This window comes from Aristolochia californica, unplaced genomic scaffold, assembly GCF_029961685.1.
Source record: "Aristolochia californica isolate CCGP_79_NKW_82.1479 unplaced genomic scaffold, dmAriCali1.0.hap1 SCAF_7, whole genome shotgun sequence".
Classification (NCBI taxonomy): domain Eukaryota; kingdom Viridiplantae; phylum Streptophyta; class Magnoliopsida; order Piperales; family Aristolochiaceae; genus Aristolochia; species Aristolochia californica.
This window is the reverse complement of record NW_027182268.1, coordinates 2,366,947-2,387,370: the sequence shown is the minus strand read 5'-3', so window position 1 is coordinate 2,387,370 and position 20,424 is coordinate 2,366,947. Positions and strand designations below refer to the sequence as shown.

The 20,424-nt window shown below is 39.4% G+C and overlaps 2 protein-coding genes across 3 annotated transcripts; both read left to right on the top strand.

Moving 5' to 3' along the window:
- The first annotated feature begins 1,416 nt into the window (after window positions 1–1,416).
- LOC137936184 (uncharacterized) lies at window positions 1,417–10,674 on the top strand. Of its 2 annotated transcripts, XR_011109517.1 has the most exons (6): window positions 1,417–1,937; window positions 4,525–4,896; window positions 5,049–7,458; window positions 7,591–9,672; window positions 9,768–10,061; window positions 10,492–10,674. XR_011109517.1 is itself a non-coding variant. In XM_068780747.1 (5 exons), the coding sequence occupies exons 1-4, from the start codon at window positions 1,833–1,835 to the stop codon at window positions 9,621–9,623; spliced, it is 4,920 nt and encodes a 1,639-aa protein (XP_068636848.1). In that variant the 5' UTR covers window positions 1,417–1,832; the 3' UTR covers window positions 9,624–9,672; window positions 9,768–10,674. The 2 variants fall into 2 exon arrangements, 1 of the variants encoding a protein (XP_068636848.1); XM_068780747.1 differs by having other exon boundaries at window positions 9,768–10,674.
- Window positions 10,675–18,404: 7,730 nt separating this feature from the next.
- Window positions 18,405–20,041, top strand: LOC137937766 (xyloglucan O-acetyltransferase 1-like). Its single transcript, XM_068782930.1, has 2 exons — window positions 18,405–18,594; window positions 18,688–20,041. Exons 1-2 carry the CDS (start codon window positions 18,405–18,407, stop codon window positions 19,788–19,790), a joined length of 1,293 nt encoding a protein of 430 aa, XP_068639031.1. The 3' UTR covers window positions 19,791–20,041.
- The last annotated feature ends 383 nt before the right edge of the window (window positions 20,042–20,424 follow it).

Sequence of the window (20,424 nt, the reverse complement as noted above, 5' to 3'; positions counted from 1 at the left end):
CTTTAAATCTCTAGCCCACGGGCCGAGGAGGATGATGATTCGGTTTCCCGGGCACAAGCAAAGGAAGGAGTAGGGTAGGACCCACTGGAACCCTCTGAAGGGAGCATCCGACTAAGACCTATGATTTCACAAGAGACATTCTTTTCACTCCACGACTTGAAAAGCTGTGTTTCCTCTTCACTATCATTACCAGTTGCTTGGTCACATCCAAAAAACCCATAGCTGTCTTTCCTTGTTAGGTCCACAGAAGTGGGGCACACAGGCAAAATTATGCGTGGTCCCACACCATTACCTGGGCCCACTTCCAATCTCCCAACCACATATGTGTGATGTGTACACCAAAGCAGGATTGGACAGATAACACGCCTCCCGCAATCTTAAAAAATGGAGACCAAAAATGTCTATTATGACTGATTATTTGTGTTTCCCTCTCCTTTAATTACTCAGCCGTTAAGGATGGCCCAAATCTGGTTAAGGGTTTGTTTGGAACCTTCGTAAAAGAAAAATAAATAATTAATTATTTTTATTATTCTTAAAAATATTTAATAAAAAAAAGATAATTCTTCTGAAATAAGCCAGGCAAGAAAGAGAAGCTCAGCCATTGATCGGTACGGCCGTGCCACAGTTAGGAAGATGACTTTATTGTAGGAACTGTCCAATTCTCTCCTTTTGGGGCAGTACAGTCTCAGAGACAGTTGAGGTTAGACCAAAACAGGCCGGACGGAGCTGTATTTTAGCCTCTTCTCTTTCATGTCCAAACACTGGACTCGTTAATCTCTTGAACCGACTCTCGAATTGGTCTCTAAACTGACTTTCCTGTGAAACGCTGAAGCAGTGTGACCAATGTGACCATGTGACATGTTTCTGGCTACAGAAAAACATCTCGTTTTGCAGGGGCAATCCTTTAATCCTCCTATCCACGAAATCTACCCTTTAAATACCTCATAAAGTCAACATTAATGAACTATATTGCCGTGGTTTACCCAATCAAATGGGTTTGATGAGGGTTAATAAATACCAATAGTCATTTTGTGCAAAATATGTCAAACACTATCTCAGTTAACCGATTAACAATTATCTGAGTTGGCAAAGTGACTTTGAACAAAGTAATTCCGACCCCTATTAGAGTATCGATGCGATGGATGGATACGATTGTTCTACTGACGTGTAACGGTGGGCCCGACGACACTAGACCTTTTTTTTCTTACAGAGTACCGGGCCATACATGAGTCCCTGACGATGGCCCCACTTAGAGGACTCCGTGAGCCATCTAGGTCGTGTGAGGCCTGTGAAGACCACCGATCGAACACACCACCAACACCCCCACCCCGCGCTGCCCGCCCTGCCCGCCCTGCCCGCCCTGCGCTTCCAAGTACGCGTCTCCCTTTGCCGTCTGGCGTAGTCTGGAAAAACCATTCTCTTATTTCCCTCAACCTTTTTCCATTTTCTCTAGCGTCTCCAATCCCCCACCCCCCGGTCTCCTTCTCATCCTCTCCTAGATCCTTCAAAACCACATCTTTCTAATAGCTAGGGATTCTCCGACTCTTTCATTTCAATTGCCTCTGTTGCCCTTAGATCTGATCCGACGACTTCGAAATAGTCAATTCGTGCTGTCAATACCCCTGCCGTGAAGAATTTCTCAAAATCTTCCGCTTACCCTGAGATTGGAGCATCGCGTAGGGTTTCCATGTTTTGACGAGTTTGGAAATGGATCTAGGGTTTTTTAATTAAAGAATTGTGTTAAGTTAGGGTTTCGGGCTTGGAGTAATTACACCTGGATTGATGTTTCTCGCTGGGGGAATCGAAGCTAAAATTGGGAAAGATGCAAGGCTATGCATGGGCGGGAAGGTGAGGAGAAGAAACGGAGGCGGCACATGTTGCCGGGGCCTGTTCTCGGTACAACAGTAGTTGATTCTTCCGTCGATTCGTTCTGCAAGGTGCTTTTTCCCTCCTTATTTGCTTCTTTTTTTGTTGTCTTCGTTTCAGCCTGCATTTCTCTTCTATTTAGGCGTCTTTCATGGGTTTTGTGGTCATTTCACTGAATCTGATATATATGGCTTTCTCTTCTGAAAATGGAAATATACAATTAGTGAGTGGTAGGTTCTTTATTTGTTTATCTGCTAAGAAGTTAATATTTTTCTTAATTTTACTCTTTCCTTTATCGACTATCCTTTATTTCAAGTTTTCATGTAGGAGGATTGACGCAACGTAGAATACAGGTTTTTATTGACACTCCAGGTTTTAACCATTTAGAGAAATGGTCTAATTTGTTTTAGAATGGCCTCTGATGAAATATAGATCATATTTTTCACTTGCTGTACTCAGGGAAAAAATAATAAAATTTTCTAGAATGACTCTTAAAAGACCATTTAAAAAAAAAAAAAAGATAAAAGAGAAAGCTGAATGCATTTTGAAAATTATTTATATCTTCTGGTTAATTCTTGACTGTGTCTCTTGTTGAGCACATTGTTGTGCTGACTTTTGCATTGCCAAGAAGAGTTTAATGCAACTCTGGCTTTAGATCAGTTGAACTCGTTGAAGTGGTATGCATAGCCTGCTAGAATTCGGGCTGTGTTGGAATATTTGGAGTTTGAGCAAGAAATGTAAGGAGGGCATATTATATGCCCTCTCATGTGTCAAGTAAATCTGCAAGCTGCTTTTGTAGCTTCAGATGGCACTACGTATTTATTGACAAGGTATTTTTGTCCGTCCACCTCCACATCTTGCATATTCAGTAAAACCAGTCTACAGCTCTGCAGATTTTCATGGCCTGTGTGTGTTTTGTGCTATTATAGTGAGAAATGTTTGCAGTTTACAAATTATCAAAATAGCATCTTGACTCGTAGGACTTTATAAAGCTCCTTAGATGTTATGGAAATAGGATCTTGCTTTATGCAGATTGCTATTTGGAAACTTCTGCAATGTCAATTTTTACAATTTTTCCTCTAAAATGGCAATTACATTGATACCGTTGCAAATTTTGAGGGTTTGCATCACTCTTGACAGAGGACCTACCTGAATCTATGATCACTACCGAGCTAATTTGTGATTAAAGGGTACTCCTTAATCTAATGTCCCATTGAGACAACTGTTTACTTTTTTTTTTTTTTTGCATGAAGCATGTATATCTATTTTCTTCTGTTTGTGTTTTTTTCTGGACTGATGTGAGGATATCTTCTGAAATATTTCTATAGATATTGCCTTTGACTCCACACTGAGAGAATTTCTTAATGTGATGTCATGGGTTTGGGTTTCACGGATATGGCGATTTAATTGTCTAACCTATATTCAAAACCTTATCTTTAAATACTATCACTTGTACATTTCTTTATTTTTATTTCTGTTGCATTTTCTGTCAACTTGAAACTCTTGAATCTCATTGATAGCATGTGAAGAACAATATGGGTGCCGATAAGCCTTTGCATTGCTCAAAATTGTACTTGCCATTAGTAGACCATGGATTCAGTTAACTAAGAAAATAACTTCCTATAGGAATCTTGTGAGTTTATCTATTTCACTATTGTTAGTTTTATAACGAGTCATGGATGGTATTTGAATTCATTTTGTTATCAGAACTAAATGATAATGGTTCTCTCAAATCTTGGCTTCTTGAAATCTGCTATGTTTGGGTGGTTCCTATTGGTTGATGTGGTATCTGACCATGTTTGTATTTCTTGAACTGACTTTGTAGTGTTTTGCATCTCTTGTCTTTATTAATCTGTATGACATGTTGGGTTTAAGTTGTGTTGTCAGTACTGAAGTGTAGTCTCCTAATAAGTATGTGTATCTCTATACCACTGACATTCTTTTAGATTGCGGCTTCAGTATAATTATCTATAAAAATCATATTTTACTTGGTTAAATTTAAAACTTTTATCCCTGTTATTTTCATTAATCTGCTACTATCTTATGTGATTGTGTTCTTTGTGAAGATTTATTATCAGATTGCTTCTTAACATACTTATGTTCATTGATGCTCAAAATCAAATTCAGGATAATAGTTTTTTTTTGGTTGGGTTAAATTCATGTTCTGATTTCGGTTTTGGTAAGGGTAAGAAATGAATGGCAATTACTCATGCTATGTATGGAAAAATAATGGTTTTCTTGGTATTATGTTGTTGGCATAAGAACTTTCAGTATAGTTCTTCCCAATATATCTTTGAATAGACTCATGCTGTAGATTGCAGCTCGAAGAGACCAATAAAAATACTTTTTATGATTTTTTTGAACAGTATGATATTTGATTTTATTGAGAGAGAATAATGTGATAGCGGTCTATAGAACTCTGAAGGATAGGAAGATGTGAGAGTAATAAAAACTAGAAAAAACTAAGAGAAATCTGTTTCCTGACAACTAGATGTTCAACTGGAATCAGTTAAGCTATTATATTGCTTAAGAGGTTGTGGTGTTCGGTTTAAAGTTTGACATAATTTTATCTGGACATGTGAAGCGTTTATGGTAACAATTGTTTGTATCTGAGTCCATCATTAACTTTAACTGAAGCATCTCTCATTATTTTTGTAGGATGGACGCAAGATTAGTGTTGGTGACTGTGCGCTTTTTCAGGCTGGAAATTCCCCACCTTTCATTGGAATAATTCGTTCTTTATCTGCAACTAAAGAGGATGGTTACCCAAAGTTGGGTGTGAATTGGCTGTACCGACCAGCAGACATAAAGCTTGGCAAAGGCATTTTGCTGGAAGCTGCTCCTAACGAAGTATTCTATTCGTTCCACAAGGATGAGATACCTGCTGCATCATTGCTCCACCCATGTAAAGTTACATTTCTTCGTAAAGGTGTTGAACTTCCTTCAGGGATATCCTCATTTGTATGCCGGCGAGTGTATGACATTGCAAACAAATGTTTATGGTGGCTAACTGATCAGGATTACATAAATGTGAGCATTTATGGTTGCATTCTGCACATTACTTTGTGTTTTCTTAGCTTTCCATTTTTGCTCTTTTATGTGGGGGTGATGTGGGGTGGGGGGTGTTAGTATTCAGCTTAACTAGCAAATCATAAATTATTGACTATTTCTATTTTTATCAGGAGCGACAAGAAGAAGTAGATCAGCTATTAGATAAAACACTTCTAGAAATGCATGCAGCAGTGCAGTCAGGAGGACGTTCTCCAAAAGCCTTGAGTGGTCCGACATCCACACAGCAGTTAAAGCCTGGATCAGATAGTGTACAAAATAGCTCCACTTCATTTCCTTCTCAAGGTGGTAAGAATAGGAAGAGAGAAAGAAGTGATCAGGGTTCAGAGCCCATCAAGCGGGAGCGTCCAACTAAACCTGATGATGGGGATTTTAGTCATTTTAGACCAGAAAGTATCTTGATAAAGGCTGAGATTGCAAAAATAACTGACAAAGAAGGAGGGCTTATGAACCTGGAAGGGGTTGAGAAATTGGTTCATCTCATGCAGCTTGATAAAGCTGAAAAGAAAATAGATCTGGTAGGTAGGGTAATGCTTGCCGATGTGATTGCTGCCACCGAGAGGTATGAGTGCCTTGGTAGGTTTGTGCAGTTGAGGGGTGTTCCAGTTCTAGATGACTGGCTTCAGGAGGCTCATAAGGGGAAGCTTGGTGATGGTAGTAGTCCAAAGGAGAGTGACAAGTCTGTAGAGGAGCTTCTATTAGCTCTGCTTCGAGCACTTGACAAGCTGCCTGTAAATCTTCATGCCCTGCAGACATGCCATGTTGGGAAATCTGTGAATCATTTGCGAAGCCATAAAAACTTGGAAATACAGAGAAAGGCCAGGAGCTTGGTTGATACCTGGAAAAAACGTGTGGAAGCGGAAATGAAGATGAATGATGCCAAGTCCGGACCGAGTCAGACAGTTTCCTGGCCTGGAAAGACTGGTTTTCCTGATGTTTCTCATGGAGGGAATCGTCGCTCAGGATCTTCTGAGGTCGTGAAGAGCTCCATCACACAGCCTTCTGCAACCAAGACTGCTTCTGTTAAGTTCAATCATGGAGATCCCATGGGGAAATCGTCTTCATCATCTCCTGCATCAGTGAAACTGAACCAATCAGTGCCTTCTGTAACAGTGATTTCAAAGGGTGCTTCAGATCCTCCTTTGACACCTATAAAGGAGGAGAGGAGTAGCAGCTCAAGCCAGTCTCAGAATAACAGTCAATCTTGTTCGGGTGATCATGCAAAAACTACAGGTTCTACTTGGAAGGAGGATGCAAGGAGCTCGACTGCAGGCTCAATAAGTGCCAACAGGAGCAGTGCTGGTGGATCTAGAAGCCGGAAGTCCACCAATGGCTTTGTGGGATCAGGTGTTTCTGTGTTGCAAAAGGAGACGGTAGTTGGGAAATCTGGTTCCACAAACAAGAATGCTCAAACTGATAAAGTGTCACAGTCTGGGTTGACTTCTGAAAAGGTTGCAGAAATGGCAACTGTTGATCATGGAAACAGTCACAGACTTATTGTCAGGCTTCCGAACCCTGGTAGAAGTCCTGCTAGAAGTGCCAGTGGTGGCTCTTTTGAGGAGCCTTCTGTGATGGGTAGCAGAGCTTCTTCTCCTGGAGTTCCTGACAGACAGGATGTTTGCGATCGAAAAACAACGGGAAAGGTTGATGGTCATGCTACTGTTATTGCAGATGTGAATACCGAGTCATGGCAGATTAATGATGTGAAAGATGGATTGGGTGGATCTGATGAAGGTGAAAGGTCTCCTGCCACTGTTATGGATGAAGAGCGAACCAGAGTCACAGAAGAAAATGGCAAGTCATTGGAGATCTCAAAAGGTGCTGCCACTTCTCCAGGAAGTGAAAAAGGTGCCCCCCTGATTGAAGCTAAGCTGGGAAAACCATATGAGCCTTCATACAGCTCCATGAATGCTTTGATTGAAAGTTGTGTCAAATATTCTGAAGCAGCTAGTGCATCTTTATCAGTTGGGGATGATCTAGGGATGAATCTTCTTGCCAGTGTGGCTGCAGGAGAAATGTCCAAATCTGTTACTGTTTCTCCGTCTAGTTCTCCTCAGAGAAATTCCCCTGCTGTGGATGATTCTCTTGCAGGTAGTAACACTACCAAGTTGAGACTGTTGAGGGCAGATGGTACAGAAGATGGTAGCAATAATACTGATGAAGGCGCTGATGGTGATCATGAGAAGCAGGATAACAGTATGGGTCCTGTCATGGTGAAGGATGAGTCACAGCCGCTGAGTTTGCATCCGGTTGCCAACAATAGCATCTCAGGAGATGGTAAAAGCAGTTTGATTTTCTCTGAACAAAATGAGCCATTATTGGAGCAAGACGAACAAGTTCATGCTTCTGCAGTGGATTTAAAATCTGATGCCAGACCTGATGAAACAGTTGATCGTGGTTGTGCCGCAGCTTCATTGGCATTTGATCCAATGTCTTCTGCTATTGTGAAAGATGAGGCCTCAGAGACAGAAGGAACCCTACTACATGAGAAAAAGAAGTGTACTGCTGTTGAAAGTCCAAAAGGTGTTGTTGATTTAAAACCAAAGCAAAGAAATACATTATTAAATGAAAATCAGATCTTAGTTAATGCATGTGAAAATGATGCTCAGAACAGTACAACTGGTGTTGTTTCTGACTTTGTTTGTGTGCCCACAGGTGATAGATGTGATGTTGAAAGTGCTAGTTCTACGCTAAAAGCTGAGGAGGCTGCTGAAGAAATTATATCGTGCCAACCCTCAGTTGCAGGTTGTGTGAACTCAGGAACTATGCATGAAAGGTCGGCAGAAGAGCAAGGATGTCCTCCTGTGACCACAAATCATGTGGAAGTTGCATTGAACAGAAGCGAGGACCTCATATCTTCTGGTTCACAAAAGCTTGATGACGACTTTAAGCCTGCTAAGACTGAAATAATGGAGACAACGAGTAACTCAGAACCAAGTGGCAGGCAAGATGCTGCAGTGAAGACTACTGCAGTGAAGACTACTTTGGATAATACAGAATCTAATGATCAAGTTGGGGGAAACAAAGATGATGGGCCTGTGGAAAATTCATTTGAAAGGAAAGAGGCTCCTGAGCCTGAAGAGTTGCCATCTGGACCTGCTCAAGAGTCTGAGAAATGTGTGAAATCTGCTGGATCAAAGTTGTCTGGTGCTGAGGCTGATGAGACAGATGAGTGTGTATCAACTGCTGAAGTTTCATCTACTCCTGCTGCATCAGACACTGCTACAAAGCTTGATTTTGATTTAAATGAAGGTTTTCCATCTGATGATGGCAACAACCAAGGGGATGTTGTCACTTTGACTGTTGTACCGGGACGTTCATCAGCTGTCCATTTGCATAGTCCCTTGCCTTTTTCTGCTACTCTAATTTCTGCCAGTGGCCTGAGTGCTCCTATTCCAGTTGCTGCTGCTGCAAAAGGGGCCTTTGTACCTCCTGAGAACCTTCTGAAAAGTAAAGTGGAGCTTGGGTGGAAAGGATCTGCTGCCACCAGTGCCTTCAGGCCAGCAGAACCGCGAAAATTTCTAGAGGTTCCATCGAGTGGCGCTGAAGGACCATCATCTGATTATAGTGGGGGAAAACAAGGTCGTGCTGCTCTGAATATCGATTTAAATGTGGCTGATGAGAGAATTCTTGAAGACATGGCTTCTCAAATTGCAAATCCCGAGCCAAATATGGATTCAGTGTCTACTAGCAATCCTGCCTCTGTCAGGAGTTCTGGAGGATTAGATCTTGATTTGAATAGATTGGATGAAAGTGCTGAAAACGGCCAATTTCCTCTGAGCACAAATAGGAGATTGGAAGTGCCTATTATGCAGGGACGGCCATCGTCATCATCCTCAGCTGGATTTCCCAATGGTGAGGTGAATGTGCTGCGGGATTTTGATTTGAACAATGGCCCTGGCCTTGAAGAAGTTGGTGGTCCTGAACCAGCTCTGCGGAGCCAGCAGATTCCTAGGACCAATGTGCCATTTGTACCTCCTATTCCTGGCCTTAGGATAAATAATTCAGAGCTTGGAAACATCACTTCTTGGTTTCCACATGGCAATTCCTATTCTGCTGTTGCCGTTCAATCTTTCTTACCAGATAGAGCAGAACAGCCCTATCCAGTTGTCGCTAGTAGTGGCACGCATCAGAGAATATTAGGATCAGCCACAGGTGGGACCTTTGGAGGTGATCTCTACCGGGGGCCGGTGCTCTCTTCTGCTGCATCTATGCCATTCCCTCCTGCTGCTGCAGCATTTTCATATGGAGGCTTCCCTTTTGGCACCAATTTTCCTTTGGCCTTGACCTCTTTCTCTGGTGGATCGACATATATGGATTCTACATCGGGAGGTGGGCCATGCTTCTCGGCTGTTCCTTCCCAGCTAGTAGGACCGGCTGGACCAGTTCAATCTCATTTTCCGAGGCCTTATGTAATAAGCCATCCTGAGAGCAGTACTACTGGCAGTGCTGATAGTAGTCGGAAATGGGGTCGTCAGGGTTTGGATCTCAATGCAGGTCCAGGAAGCACTGATATAGAAGGGCGAGATGAGCGGATGCCTTCAGGTTCATCTAGGCAACTCTTGGTTACCAGTTCTCAGGCTTTGGCAGAGGAGCAGGCTAGGATGTATCAGGCAGTGAAGAGGAAGGAGCCTGAAGGAGGTTGGGGTTCTGAGAGTTTGGCTTTTAAGCAACCATCATGGCAGTAGGGGGAAGAGAGAGCATTGGAAGAGCAACTTGGTGACACATGAGGATCTCGTGAGATTTTCCTTTCTTGCCTTTGTTTTGCTTCTGTTACTTGTACAAGTTCACACTCATTATATGTAATGACAAGTTATAGCTTGTGGTTGCAGGTCCAGGCATGCAAGCGGGGGCCTCATTCATATCCTGTTTGCCTTCTCTCTCTAAGTTATACACAGCACGGGCTCCGCATGCCGTTTGACTAGAGGATTGTGAGGGCATTCTTCCCAGAAGAAATTTACATCTTACTGTGATTCCTGTAAATGTTTAGATCATGGTTCCTCGAAATGAGTTTCTCATGCCTGCTACAATTATCTCTTGAATTTCTGTTTCTTCACAGCTGTCTTCCAGGCCAACAATCACTGTGTCACGGAGATGCAAGATTGGCCCTTTATTGGAAGATGGTGGTAAGTGGGATCTCCAATGTTTCTCTTCTGGCCTCACTTCCTCATCCCGAAGGAACTGTTTATTATTTAGAGAATTTGAAATTTCGAAGCCCGGTATGGTGCTCCGAATACCTTTTGTCCGGGTGGGATGGTGATGGCCTTTGCAGATCAGTTTCGATGTTGTAGATATTAACTGTTGAAATGCATGAGTGCTATCTCTGTCCAGATAAGTACACCTCACCCCCCTCGCAAAATCCAATACTCTGGAGCCTCTTACGCTTCTGGATCTGACTTATAATGAAAGGGCTTTCGTGTGAACTGCCCCAAACAGAAGAAATATATCATCTTTCAGTGAATTTAATCAACATATAATTCTAGGTTCTGGTCTGCATGCATGTATTTTGTTCTTTTCGTTGATATGAATTCAAGTAATTTTCATGGATGCTGCCAGGTGAATCTTGGGTCTCTCTGGCTCGTTGGCTGGCTCTGTCGCTCGCTTTGTTTCTGTTAATCTGATTTATTTTTGACATGTTTGTAATCATCTATGAATCAAAAAATCCCATAGTGTAACGGGCGTGGAGTCTGGAAGCTTTGTTCATGATCTCTAAATTGCATCTAGAATGCTTGTGAATGAGCTGTGATGCTGTTGTCTCAATCCATTGGTCCGCTGCAAGACTCATCCTAGAATCTTCTTTTTTTTTTTGTGTTTCTGTGAATTTTATAATGTTTCTCTCTGGTTCTACACTGCCAAGTGGTGACCCCAATAGCTCTCAATACGTAGGCATCACTGATTGCAAGCCGAGTACAAAATTGAAATGCTTAAATATGATATTCCAACCAAAAGTTTTGTAGTCTCTTACACCTAAAAAAAAGTAAAAATTGAAGATGATGCCAAAATGTACTCTTTGGCAAATTATATTTTTATGTTTGTTGATCGATAGTGATAGATAACTAAAATTATATAAGTCTTATGTCTTTTAGAAATTTGCGCAAAGGAGTGAACATAAACTGACCATCCAATTACAAATTTCGGAATTTGACTCCGTGAGAAGCTTTCATCAAAATCGTGGCAAGCATTTTCTCAATATCCAAGCTGAAATTCTTATTTACAGGATTCTGCCCATTACGTTTTTAATTGAGACAGAAAATCATTGCCATGGACCGAAGTGGAAGCGTGGAGAATTTTGCAAGCAGAAGAGTGTAGAAAATTAACAATACATAGAGAGTAGTGGGGCTAAGTTGGTATTGTTAGATGGAAAGTGGGCCGAAACAGGTTAGTGCGCACAGTAAGTGAAGGGGGAAAGTGAAATACAATTGTATTCTGTTTTCTCCCGTTTCAGGCATAAAACGATGGTAAGTGAAATCAGAGGGGTCGAGCTTTGATTTCACTTACCATCGCTCAAATACATCTTAGGCTCGGGTTGTCGGGAAGGAACCTCCGTCAAACGAGGTTTCAGAGAAAAAACATTTCTCGCTCGCTCGCTCGCAACCTTCAGCGACTTCGATCGCCTTACTTCGGCTTCTCTTCTCTCTCGGCCTCCCTCTCCTCTCCCTCTCGACCTCCGTCGTAGAGCACGGGAGACCGAGCCTTCGTCGTAAAGCCTCTCGGCCTCCCTCTTTTCTCCCTCTCAGCGTATCGTTGGAGTGCCGCCTTCGTTGCCGTCGCCCGCTGGCCCGCTGCCTCCGTCGCCTTTGCCCGCTAGCCTGTCGTTGTAGTCTCCCGCCGCTGAGGAAGACGATGCGCACCGTGAGGAAGACGATAGTTTAATTTTTTCTAAATTAGGAAAAATTAAACCGTCGTAATAATTTATATTTTTTATTTTAAAAATAATTATTTTTATTTTTAAATATATTTATTTTATAATTACTATATTAAATTAGTGATTTAATAGTCATAATTACAATATTATTAAAATAAATATTTGATGATTTTTTTTGGTTTAATTATCCCATTTCTATAATTAATTAAACCAATAGTTTTAAATTTTGTAACAATATATTATTAATTAATAATACATAAAAATATATTATGTTATTGTATTAAATTATTGGTTTTTAATTTTAAAACATATCTTATGTTATTAAAAAATAATTTATTCATTTATTATATTCACTTATGTTATTTTTTATTTTTATTTATTTATTTTTAATAATTTATTTTAGTCGCACGTACTCAAAGGGAGTCCGCAGTACAATCTGTAAGAGCATCATATTATCGAAATGTTTTAACAATTCAGATGTGGCAAAATTATTAATTATTATGTTTTAACACCACTAAATATTTCGTGTTGTACTTTAGTATGAACAGATATAATTTTTTATATTAAAAAGGTGATTGAGTTATATTTGTATTATTTTTATTTTTATTATTACAATATTTGTGTAGTACGCTATGTAGTACGATATTTGTATAATTATTTCATATTTAGATATTACAAAATTAAAATTTGATTACAAATGTAATAATCTAAAAGTAAGCATTTGTTTAATTATTATATTTAATATATTTTATTTATTAACTAATATTAATTTAATTTTTTGATAGTCAGATATATCAAAATATTTTATTTAATAAATAATCTATATGCACTTTACACTACACTTTCCATTGTGCACACTAACACAAATAAGTATTTTACACTGCACTTTCCATTGCGCACACTAACACAAACAAGTACTTTACATTCCCTCTCACTTTCCCCAGGAAAAGTACTTTTCATTGTATTCCACTTTACCTCTGCACTTAAATTATGCACTAACCCCCCCTTACTTTGCAAATAATCTTGGTAAAAAATCTAATGTTTAATTTTTTTTTTTTTTGATTGCTTTGATTTGATTCTTCTTTTTGCTTATATCTTGTTTGTAGTCCTTATCTTATTCTCATTTTGTCTCTACTTTATTTGGATAGAGAGCAGTGGTACTAAGTTGGTATAGTTAGATGGTGTTTGTAACTGCACTTTGCAAATAATATTGGCAAAAAAACTTATGTTTAAAAACATTGTCATTATTCATTTATCAAAACATTGTAGAAATGTAGGTATTCATATTTTGAATTGAGTATGTCATTTTCTTTCTCAAGCTATTCTAATCTTCAAGAACTCTCATTCTCCATGGATTCAATTTTCTTTTCTAACTTAGTAAGTTTTACACTGTGTTATTTGTTTTCTTGGGTTTTTATTTTCAAGGGAAACATTATTTGATTCATCCAATAAGAATAGTAATTCCCCCAAGTCAGGTTCCTCATCACTCATACTCCTAATTTCATCATTTTCATGTGTGATAATGTCTCTAATTAAAAAATAAGTGTCTAGATGAGCAATGGGGGTGGAAAGAGTTGTATTCCATGCTCCTATAATATTTAGATTCTAGTTTGTCTCATATATCCTTAGAGGATTTGCATGGTGAAATTGAATCAACTACTTCATTACTAAAGGCATTAAGAGCGAGTTTCATGTCTATGGTATTGTGCTTTACCTTGGCAATGGCATGTCGACTTAATCACGTATAGCCTTGGGAGCCAGTTTGCCTTTCAATTTTCGGGATGGGAGACTCTTTGACTGAACGAATATTCTTCATTCTATGCTTCATTGATAGGTGTGAGTCCCATAAATATTGACGGAGCAAAAGGATCATAACCTTCTCATGTAATGCTATCATGAGTTACGATGTTTACTAAATTCTTAATAGAATGGAGATTGATGTGTTGATTTCCTAATTTTTTATCAGGGACTTTTGTACTCAACCTAAATACTAGGCTTTGAAAGTACACTAGCTCTGATACTAATTTGTAGGTCTTATGAGGAACAAGCCTAGAGGTGTGTGGCGAGTGTTAATAGGTTTGTTAACTTTACTGCTTATTTATTACTTATGCATGATCTTGATTTTGTAATCAATATTACAAACGAAGATTTATAGAGGTTGATAATCCTATCTTAGTTTGCTAATCCACTTCCAAGGTGTTCACACCTTAGAGCAATTCATTATGTTAGGGTACCAAATGAAATGACATCGAATAGTGATCATGCTAATCGTAATTCTTCCAACACAAAGACTTATTCTACTCAATTAACTAAACAACTAGTTCATAAAGCACATGCTCATAATTGTAAAACGCTAGGCTCTCCAGTCTAGACCAATAAAGGAAATTTTAGAACATTTACCATAGTTGGGACTTATTGTCAGCAACAACCAGATAATTTTTAGCAACCAAGTCAATAACTAAATTTAAAGCCACTACGGGCTTATCGGCTATTAATCCTCAACCACAATGGTTTCTTTATGATGAACCATGTTGCCTACATAAGGCTTGACCAATGCTTGCAAGGATTACTTGCTTATGGTTATGTACATACAAAGTCTCTTAATAACAATAAAAGATAAATAAAAGGAATAAACAATCATATGTACTCACTCTATGTAATAACAAAATCAATAGGTATTTAATTGACTTAATTTAAAAATCCAAACTCAAAATAAGTCTCAGATTGGTTTTTTGAATTAGGGGTTACACTAAAAGAGTAGCTCAAATCCAAATATGATTTCAAAATTCAATCCCACATATAATTTATGAACTATATTTTAAGTTTAAAGTGAAAGTTTCTAGTTTAGATTTACCAAAAGAAGTACAACATATTGATTCCTAATGAAGAACATAAAAATAAATTGGATTTTTTATGATAAACCAAAATTGTTAATACTACGTAAATGCCACTTCAAATTCTCTTGCTAGAATAAATAATATGCTTTCAAAGTAATGGTGCAAAGATTATGTTAAGCAAATAAAGATTTCAAACTAATAGCTCAAACATACTTAATTGGTGGCTTCTAATCTTCAATTTTGAGCTCCAAAATCAACTTCAAGGTTGAAGGATCTTTGGGAGTTGTTGTGGAAACTTTAGGAATTGGGAAGGCAGTTATTTGGAGAAAAATTAGGTTAAATAAGTAAGTTCTTAATGTTTAAAAATTGATCTATTGAGTTTGGAAATGTAAATTTTATCCTTTTGTTAAACTCATTGAAATCTTGACTAGAATGCGTGATACAATATTTGAAATTTTCTTCATGACCTTCTAATCACATTATAAATCATGAACAAATTTTGAAGACTTGTCTTGGCCAAATCGAAACTTTGAATCTGCACTCTACAATTTTTCGAGATTGGGATCTTTAAACACATGTGGTAGATTTTTACACTCTGCATAAAGCATCTCTTTCCTTTGCTTCAGTCTACCCAAATGTTGGCTAGATGACTTCATACAAAGTGTCTTCTCTCTTATTTGTCCTTGAATGATCTATGTTTGGTCAAATGGTCCTCTTGGTTGTTCTTTAATTCCTCCGTTTCTTCCTCTTACACTCTTTGGGTTGGTCATTTGAATGTTTGGGCAAACGGTTCTTACGTGAGAGTATTCTCTCACCTATTCGTTCAAACTATCGACTTCATATCATTTGAATGTATGATTTCTATATTTCTTACTGCACTAGTCATTATACTAGTTCTTCGATCATTGACTTGGAAGGTCTCTTGTTGAGAATTTTTCTCTGTCATGTCTGGTTAAATGAATGGTGCTAGTCTATTACGATGTTATGATTTTCTTTGGTTTGATCTTCTTGGAGTTTTTTCGATTAAGTTATTTTAACGCCTGAACTTATTTTGAGGTTTCTTCTACCAATTATGGACACTCAAATTTCACAATCAGTTGTTAAAAATTTTTATTATCAAAATTAACTTAATAGAGATTTTAAGATCAACATTTCGAATATGCAACATAACTTAGAGAGTTTTGTAGTACTTCCAATGAAATTGAATGTGTGCTTGGTTCAATTGAACGAATTAAATTACATTATATAACATATAAGTCGACTATATTATCATAATAATATTATATTATATTTTATAGTTTATAGAGAGAGGAAAAGGGGGAGAGACCTCTCACCATGGATCCACACATGAAAAAAGAACGGATAAGAGAGTAAAATGAGTTGACCCACCTGTGTGGTTTGAGTTGTCCAAAGGTTGAACTGCTTAAACCAACCGACCATGCATTTTTTTTTCTTTCTTTTTGAAGGTTTTGATGTTTTTCACTACGTATAGTAAGGCCTCACTTTAGTTAGTTCTAATTCGATTGGCCGGTCAAAATAATCACAACTGTATTTATGATTAACCTAAAGAGAAAAATAAAGGTCCATTAGCAAACAATGGATTCGAAAGATATGTAGATTGTCATATAAATATTTATGAGAAATGATTTGTTTGACCAAGAGAAGAAAAAAACAAATTTCTTCTATTTTCATTATGCTCAAGGAGTAGGTGAGTGGTCCACATTATGGAAGAGTAGCTAGTTTATGATTACAAGAGAATAATACAATGAAAATGATGTGAAGCAATTGAAGCAAATGTAGGTGAAATGGGTGACAAGTTCTTTTCTTTTTTGAAATGATAAAGAGTGGAAACATTCTCCTGCTTTTTCCTTAGTTGCACTCAAAAAGCAACAAACCCATGCTACACTTTTAGGTTGAAACTGACTTCTAAACCTCTCCAATTATTTTATTTCTATTGAGCTACTTAAAAATGGTAGTTGAATAACACTAAGATAAACAAATATAGAGCTTGTAAATCAAAAGGTTTTTTTTTTTACATCATCAATGTTTTTGCTAACTTGGCTGGTGAGATAAAGTTTGTAATTTGGGATAAAATTTTGAAGTAAATATGTATTTCTATTAGGCCCTGTTTGGAACGCACAGATAAGAAAGTAAAATAAAAGAATAAGAGAGAGAAATGTATTTTCTGTTGTATGGCAGCAAATAATCATTGAGAGAAAAGAAATATTTTATCACACAAAATGATGGAATTTGGGGAGAAAATAAGACAAATAGAAACTTGAGAGAAAACTTTAATCTTCAAAATTTGAAAATATTACTAATTTTTTCCAATTTTCATTTGTATTCAAACGAGTGAAACTACATTTCTCTTTCATTTTCTATGGGCATCCTAATAAGAGAAAATAAACCTCTTTTATGTTCTCTCCACTTTCTATGTTCCAAACACAACTTTAGGGCTCCGATCAAATATTTAATTTAACTCCTGTATGAAATATTTTCCTCATTCTACAAATAAATTAGTTGTATTTATATTTTTATATATTTCAATTTGGGCTTCAGAATTTCTTTCTCAAAGGCAAAAGTAGCCTCACACACACGCACGCACGCACGCCCGCACGCCCGCGCACACACACACACACACACACACACACACACACACACACACACACACACACACACACACACACACACACACACACACACACACACACACACACACACACACACACACACACACACACACACACACACACACACACACACACACACACACACACACACACACACACACACACACACACACACACACACACACACACACACACACACCACACTTTCTTCCATTTCATAGAGAATTAACCTCACTTTAGGTTTTCTCCCTCACTAGAGGAAGGGAAGAGAGGCAACTAGAAACCTCTCTCCCATAGAACATTATAAGGAGGTTCACCATGCTTGGACTAATCACTGGATTGGAGATTTGAAGGAGAGAGAGAAGCACCAAGAAACCTGCAGAAATAAAATAATTGGCTAAAATAGACGAGGCCAGCTTTATTATTACTCTTGATTGTATGATTATGATTATGGTTCTTGCAGTTTTGCTAAAACCCATTCGAGCATCAGTCCATTATCGCTGCTTTTCATGTCGAAGAGGTCTTTCAATCCTTTTTACTTCTTTCTAAGATGACTCCAAAAAGTAGCGTGAACTGTTCGTGGGTTTTACGGTGGAGTGATCTTGGAAGTCACGATTCGGCACCTCCACGACAAGGAGAAAGTCGAATCGAATTTCTCCTTTGAATTGCTGACTTCTTTGATTTTAAAATCAGTGAATGTGGGTTTTGTCTCGGACAACTAAGATGCTGGACGGTGATGAAGATTGTCCACCCTTCTCCATGTGATCATATGTGGATCACTCGCTTCCCTCCTCACCTTCCCTTCGTTGATGAAGATGATCGAAAACTCCAAATCTGTGTCTCAGAAAAATTAGTATTTCTTTGTATAATTCTAAAGTGACAACTGAACAAATGATTTGAAAATTTGAAAAACGGCAGCAGAAACTGTAATTAACAAAAGCAAGCTGGATTCTTAATTCCATCTTTGACTCAAATAAACTTTTTTTTTTCTCTTACCCAGCACAGACCAGACCTCTCGTTGTCTTCCTTTACATGAAACTGCCTTTGCTTCTGTTGAGGAGCTCTCGCTTCCTTATCTCTTTCCGACTTGCGTCCACAGCCAAAGAAAGAGAGGGCGAGGGGCAGAAGCTGGGGGAAATGGGTTCAAAACCATTGAAGGATCAGTCTTCTAATGGTAATTCCCTCACCAGAAAGCTCCTCCCCTGGGCTCTCTACGCTCTCTTCCCAATTGCTTTCCTCCGCCTCTACTTTTATCCTCTCTCTCCTATCGACGACTCTGGGGGGCACAAGTTTCATGAGAGACCCATCTCCTACGGCGGCTCTCATGGTACCTTGCTTACTTTCTCCTCTGCGGATTTCCTTCTCGCTAATTTGTCTAGTGTTTTTCTTGCTCTGAACTTGGTTTTCTCTTAATTTGCAGCTCGGAGGGTGAATTTCGATCCGATGCCCTGCAACTACACGATGGGTCAATGGGTCCCTGACAAATCCGGTCCTCAATACAATGGGACCAGTTGCAGCACCATCAAGGACGGTCAGAATTGCATGGCGCACGGTCGGCCGGACACCGGTTATCTTCACTGGAGATGGCGGCCAGCAGGCTGTAAGCTCCCACGCTTCAATCCCTTTACCTTCCTCCGCCTCCTCCGTAACAAACACCTGGCCTTCGTCGGCGATTCGATGGCTAGAAACCAGTTAGAATCTCTCCTCTGCTTGGTCTCCACAGCCTCCGCGCCTATTCTCGTGTACAGAGACGGTGAAGAGAACAAGTTCCGACGTTGGCATGTCAGGTCACACAATGTCACCATCTCCGTCTTCTGGTCCCCTTTTCTGGTAAAGGGCATCGAAAAATCGGCTTCCGGCCCTGACCACAACCAACTGTACGTGGACTTAGTTGACGAGAGATGGGCGTCGGAGATCTCACAGATAGATACGGTTGTCTTCTCCATCGGCCACTGGTTTCTGCACCCTGCAGTCTACTTGGAGAAGGGTTCAGTCCTCGGCTGCCATTACTGCCCAGGTCAGAATCACACGGAGATCGGATTCTACGACGTGTTCAGGAAAGCGATAAAGACTACACTAGAAGGCGTGGTCCAGAGGTCGTCTGGGAAGGAGAGACGGGTGATAGTGACGACATTCTCGCCGTCCCACTTCGAGGGGGAGTGGGACAAGTACGGAGCTTGCGCAAGGAAGGAGCCGTTCAAAGCAGGAGAGAAGGCGCTGGCAGGAATGGTCGCGGAAATGAGGAAGATCGAGGTGGAGGAGGTGACGGCGACCAAATCAAAGACTGGAAAGCCCGGTCTGACACTGGAGGCTCTGGACGTGACGGAATTGTCGATGTTGAGACCGGACGGCCACCCAGGTCCATACATGTACCCGAATCCCTTCGGCAATGGTGTGCAGGAGCGAGTGCAGAACGACTGCGTCCATTGGTGCTTGCCAGGACCAATCGACACATGGAACGAGATCATGTTGGATGTGATGAAGCGATGGCAGGACGAATTCGAAGACAGAAGCAGTGGATAAGAGGAAGACGACTCACCGGAGGAGTTGGAGCTTGGTATCTCTCCTCTTGAGCGGATTGAGGGAGGATCAATCTTTGGCTGTCGTCGACAGTGGATTGCAGGGATTTGTCGGGATTATTCTTGGGAAGTTCAGAGGGATTCCTTTTTAGCCTTTCCTGTTTATCTTCTTCCGCATTTTATTAATTTAGGGGCTGAACCGTAAATATTATCACAAACGCTTTGGATTCTGAGCATAGACATTTTTTTAATGATAAAAGCCAAAAGTGTGGTATAAATAAGAAGAGGAGAACCAAAGTCCTCACATCCCCCCTTCCTCCTTTTTCTCATTTTTCTGAAAGTTTTTGAATTTAATATGGTATCAGAGCAGAAGATTTACTCCTCCCGTTAGCATCTTCCTCATTGCTAAGTTGATGAGATCCAAATCTCTTGTCTTTCTCATCTTTTTTTTTCATGTATTTGTTTGTCAATCCATCATGTAGTTGATTTCTTCTTTTTAGTCCATGTTTTTCCTAGTTGCAGGTATCTTCAATTAGTATAAGTGCACGTTATAACAATTTTTTTTTCCCTCATAGCATGCAACTTATACTAGCATGTGCACGATTGTTGAATTTCTAGAAAGAAAAATAATTCATCGA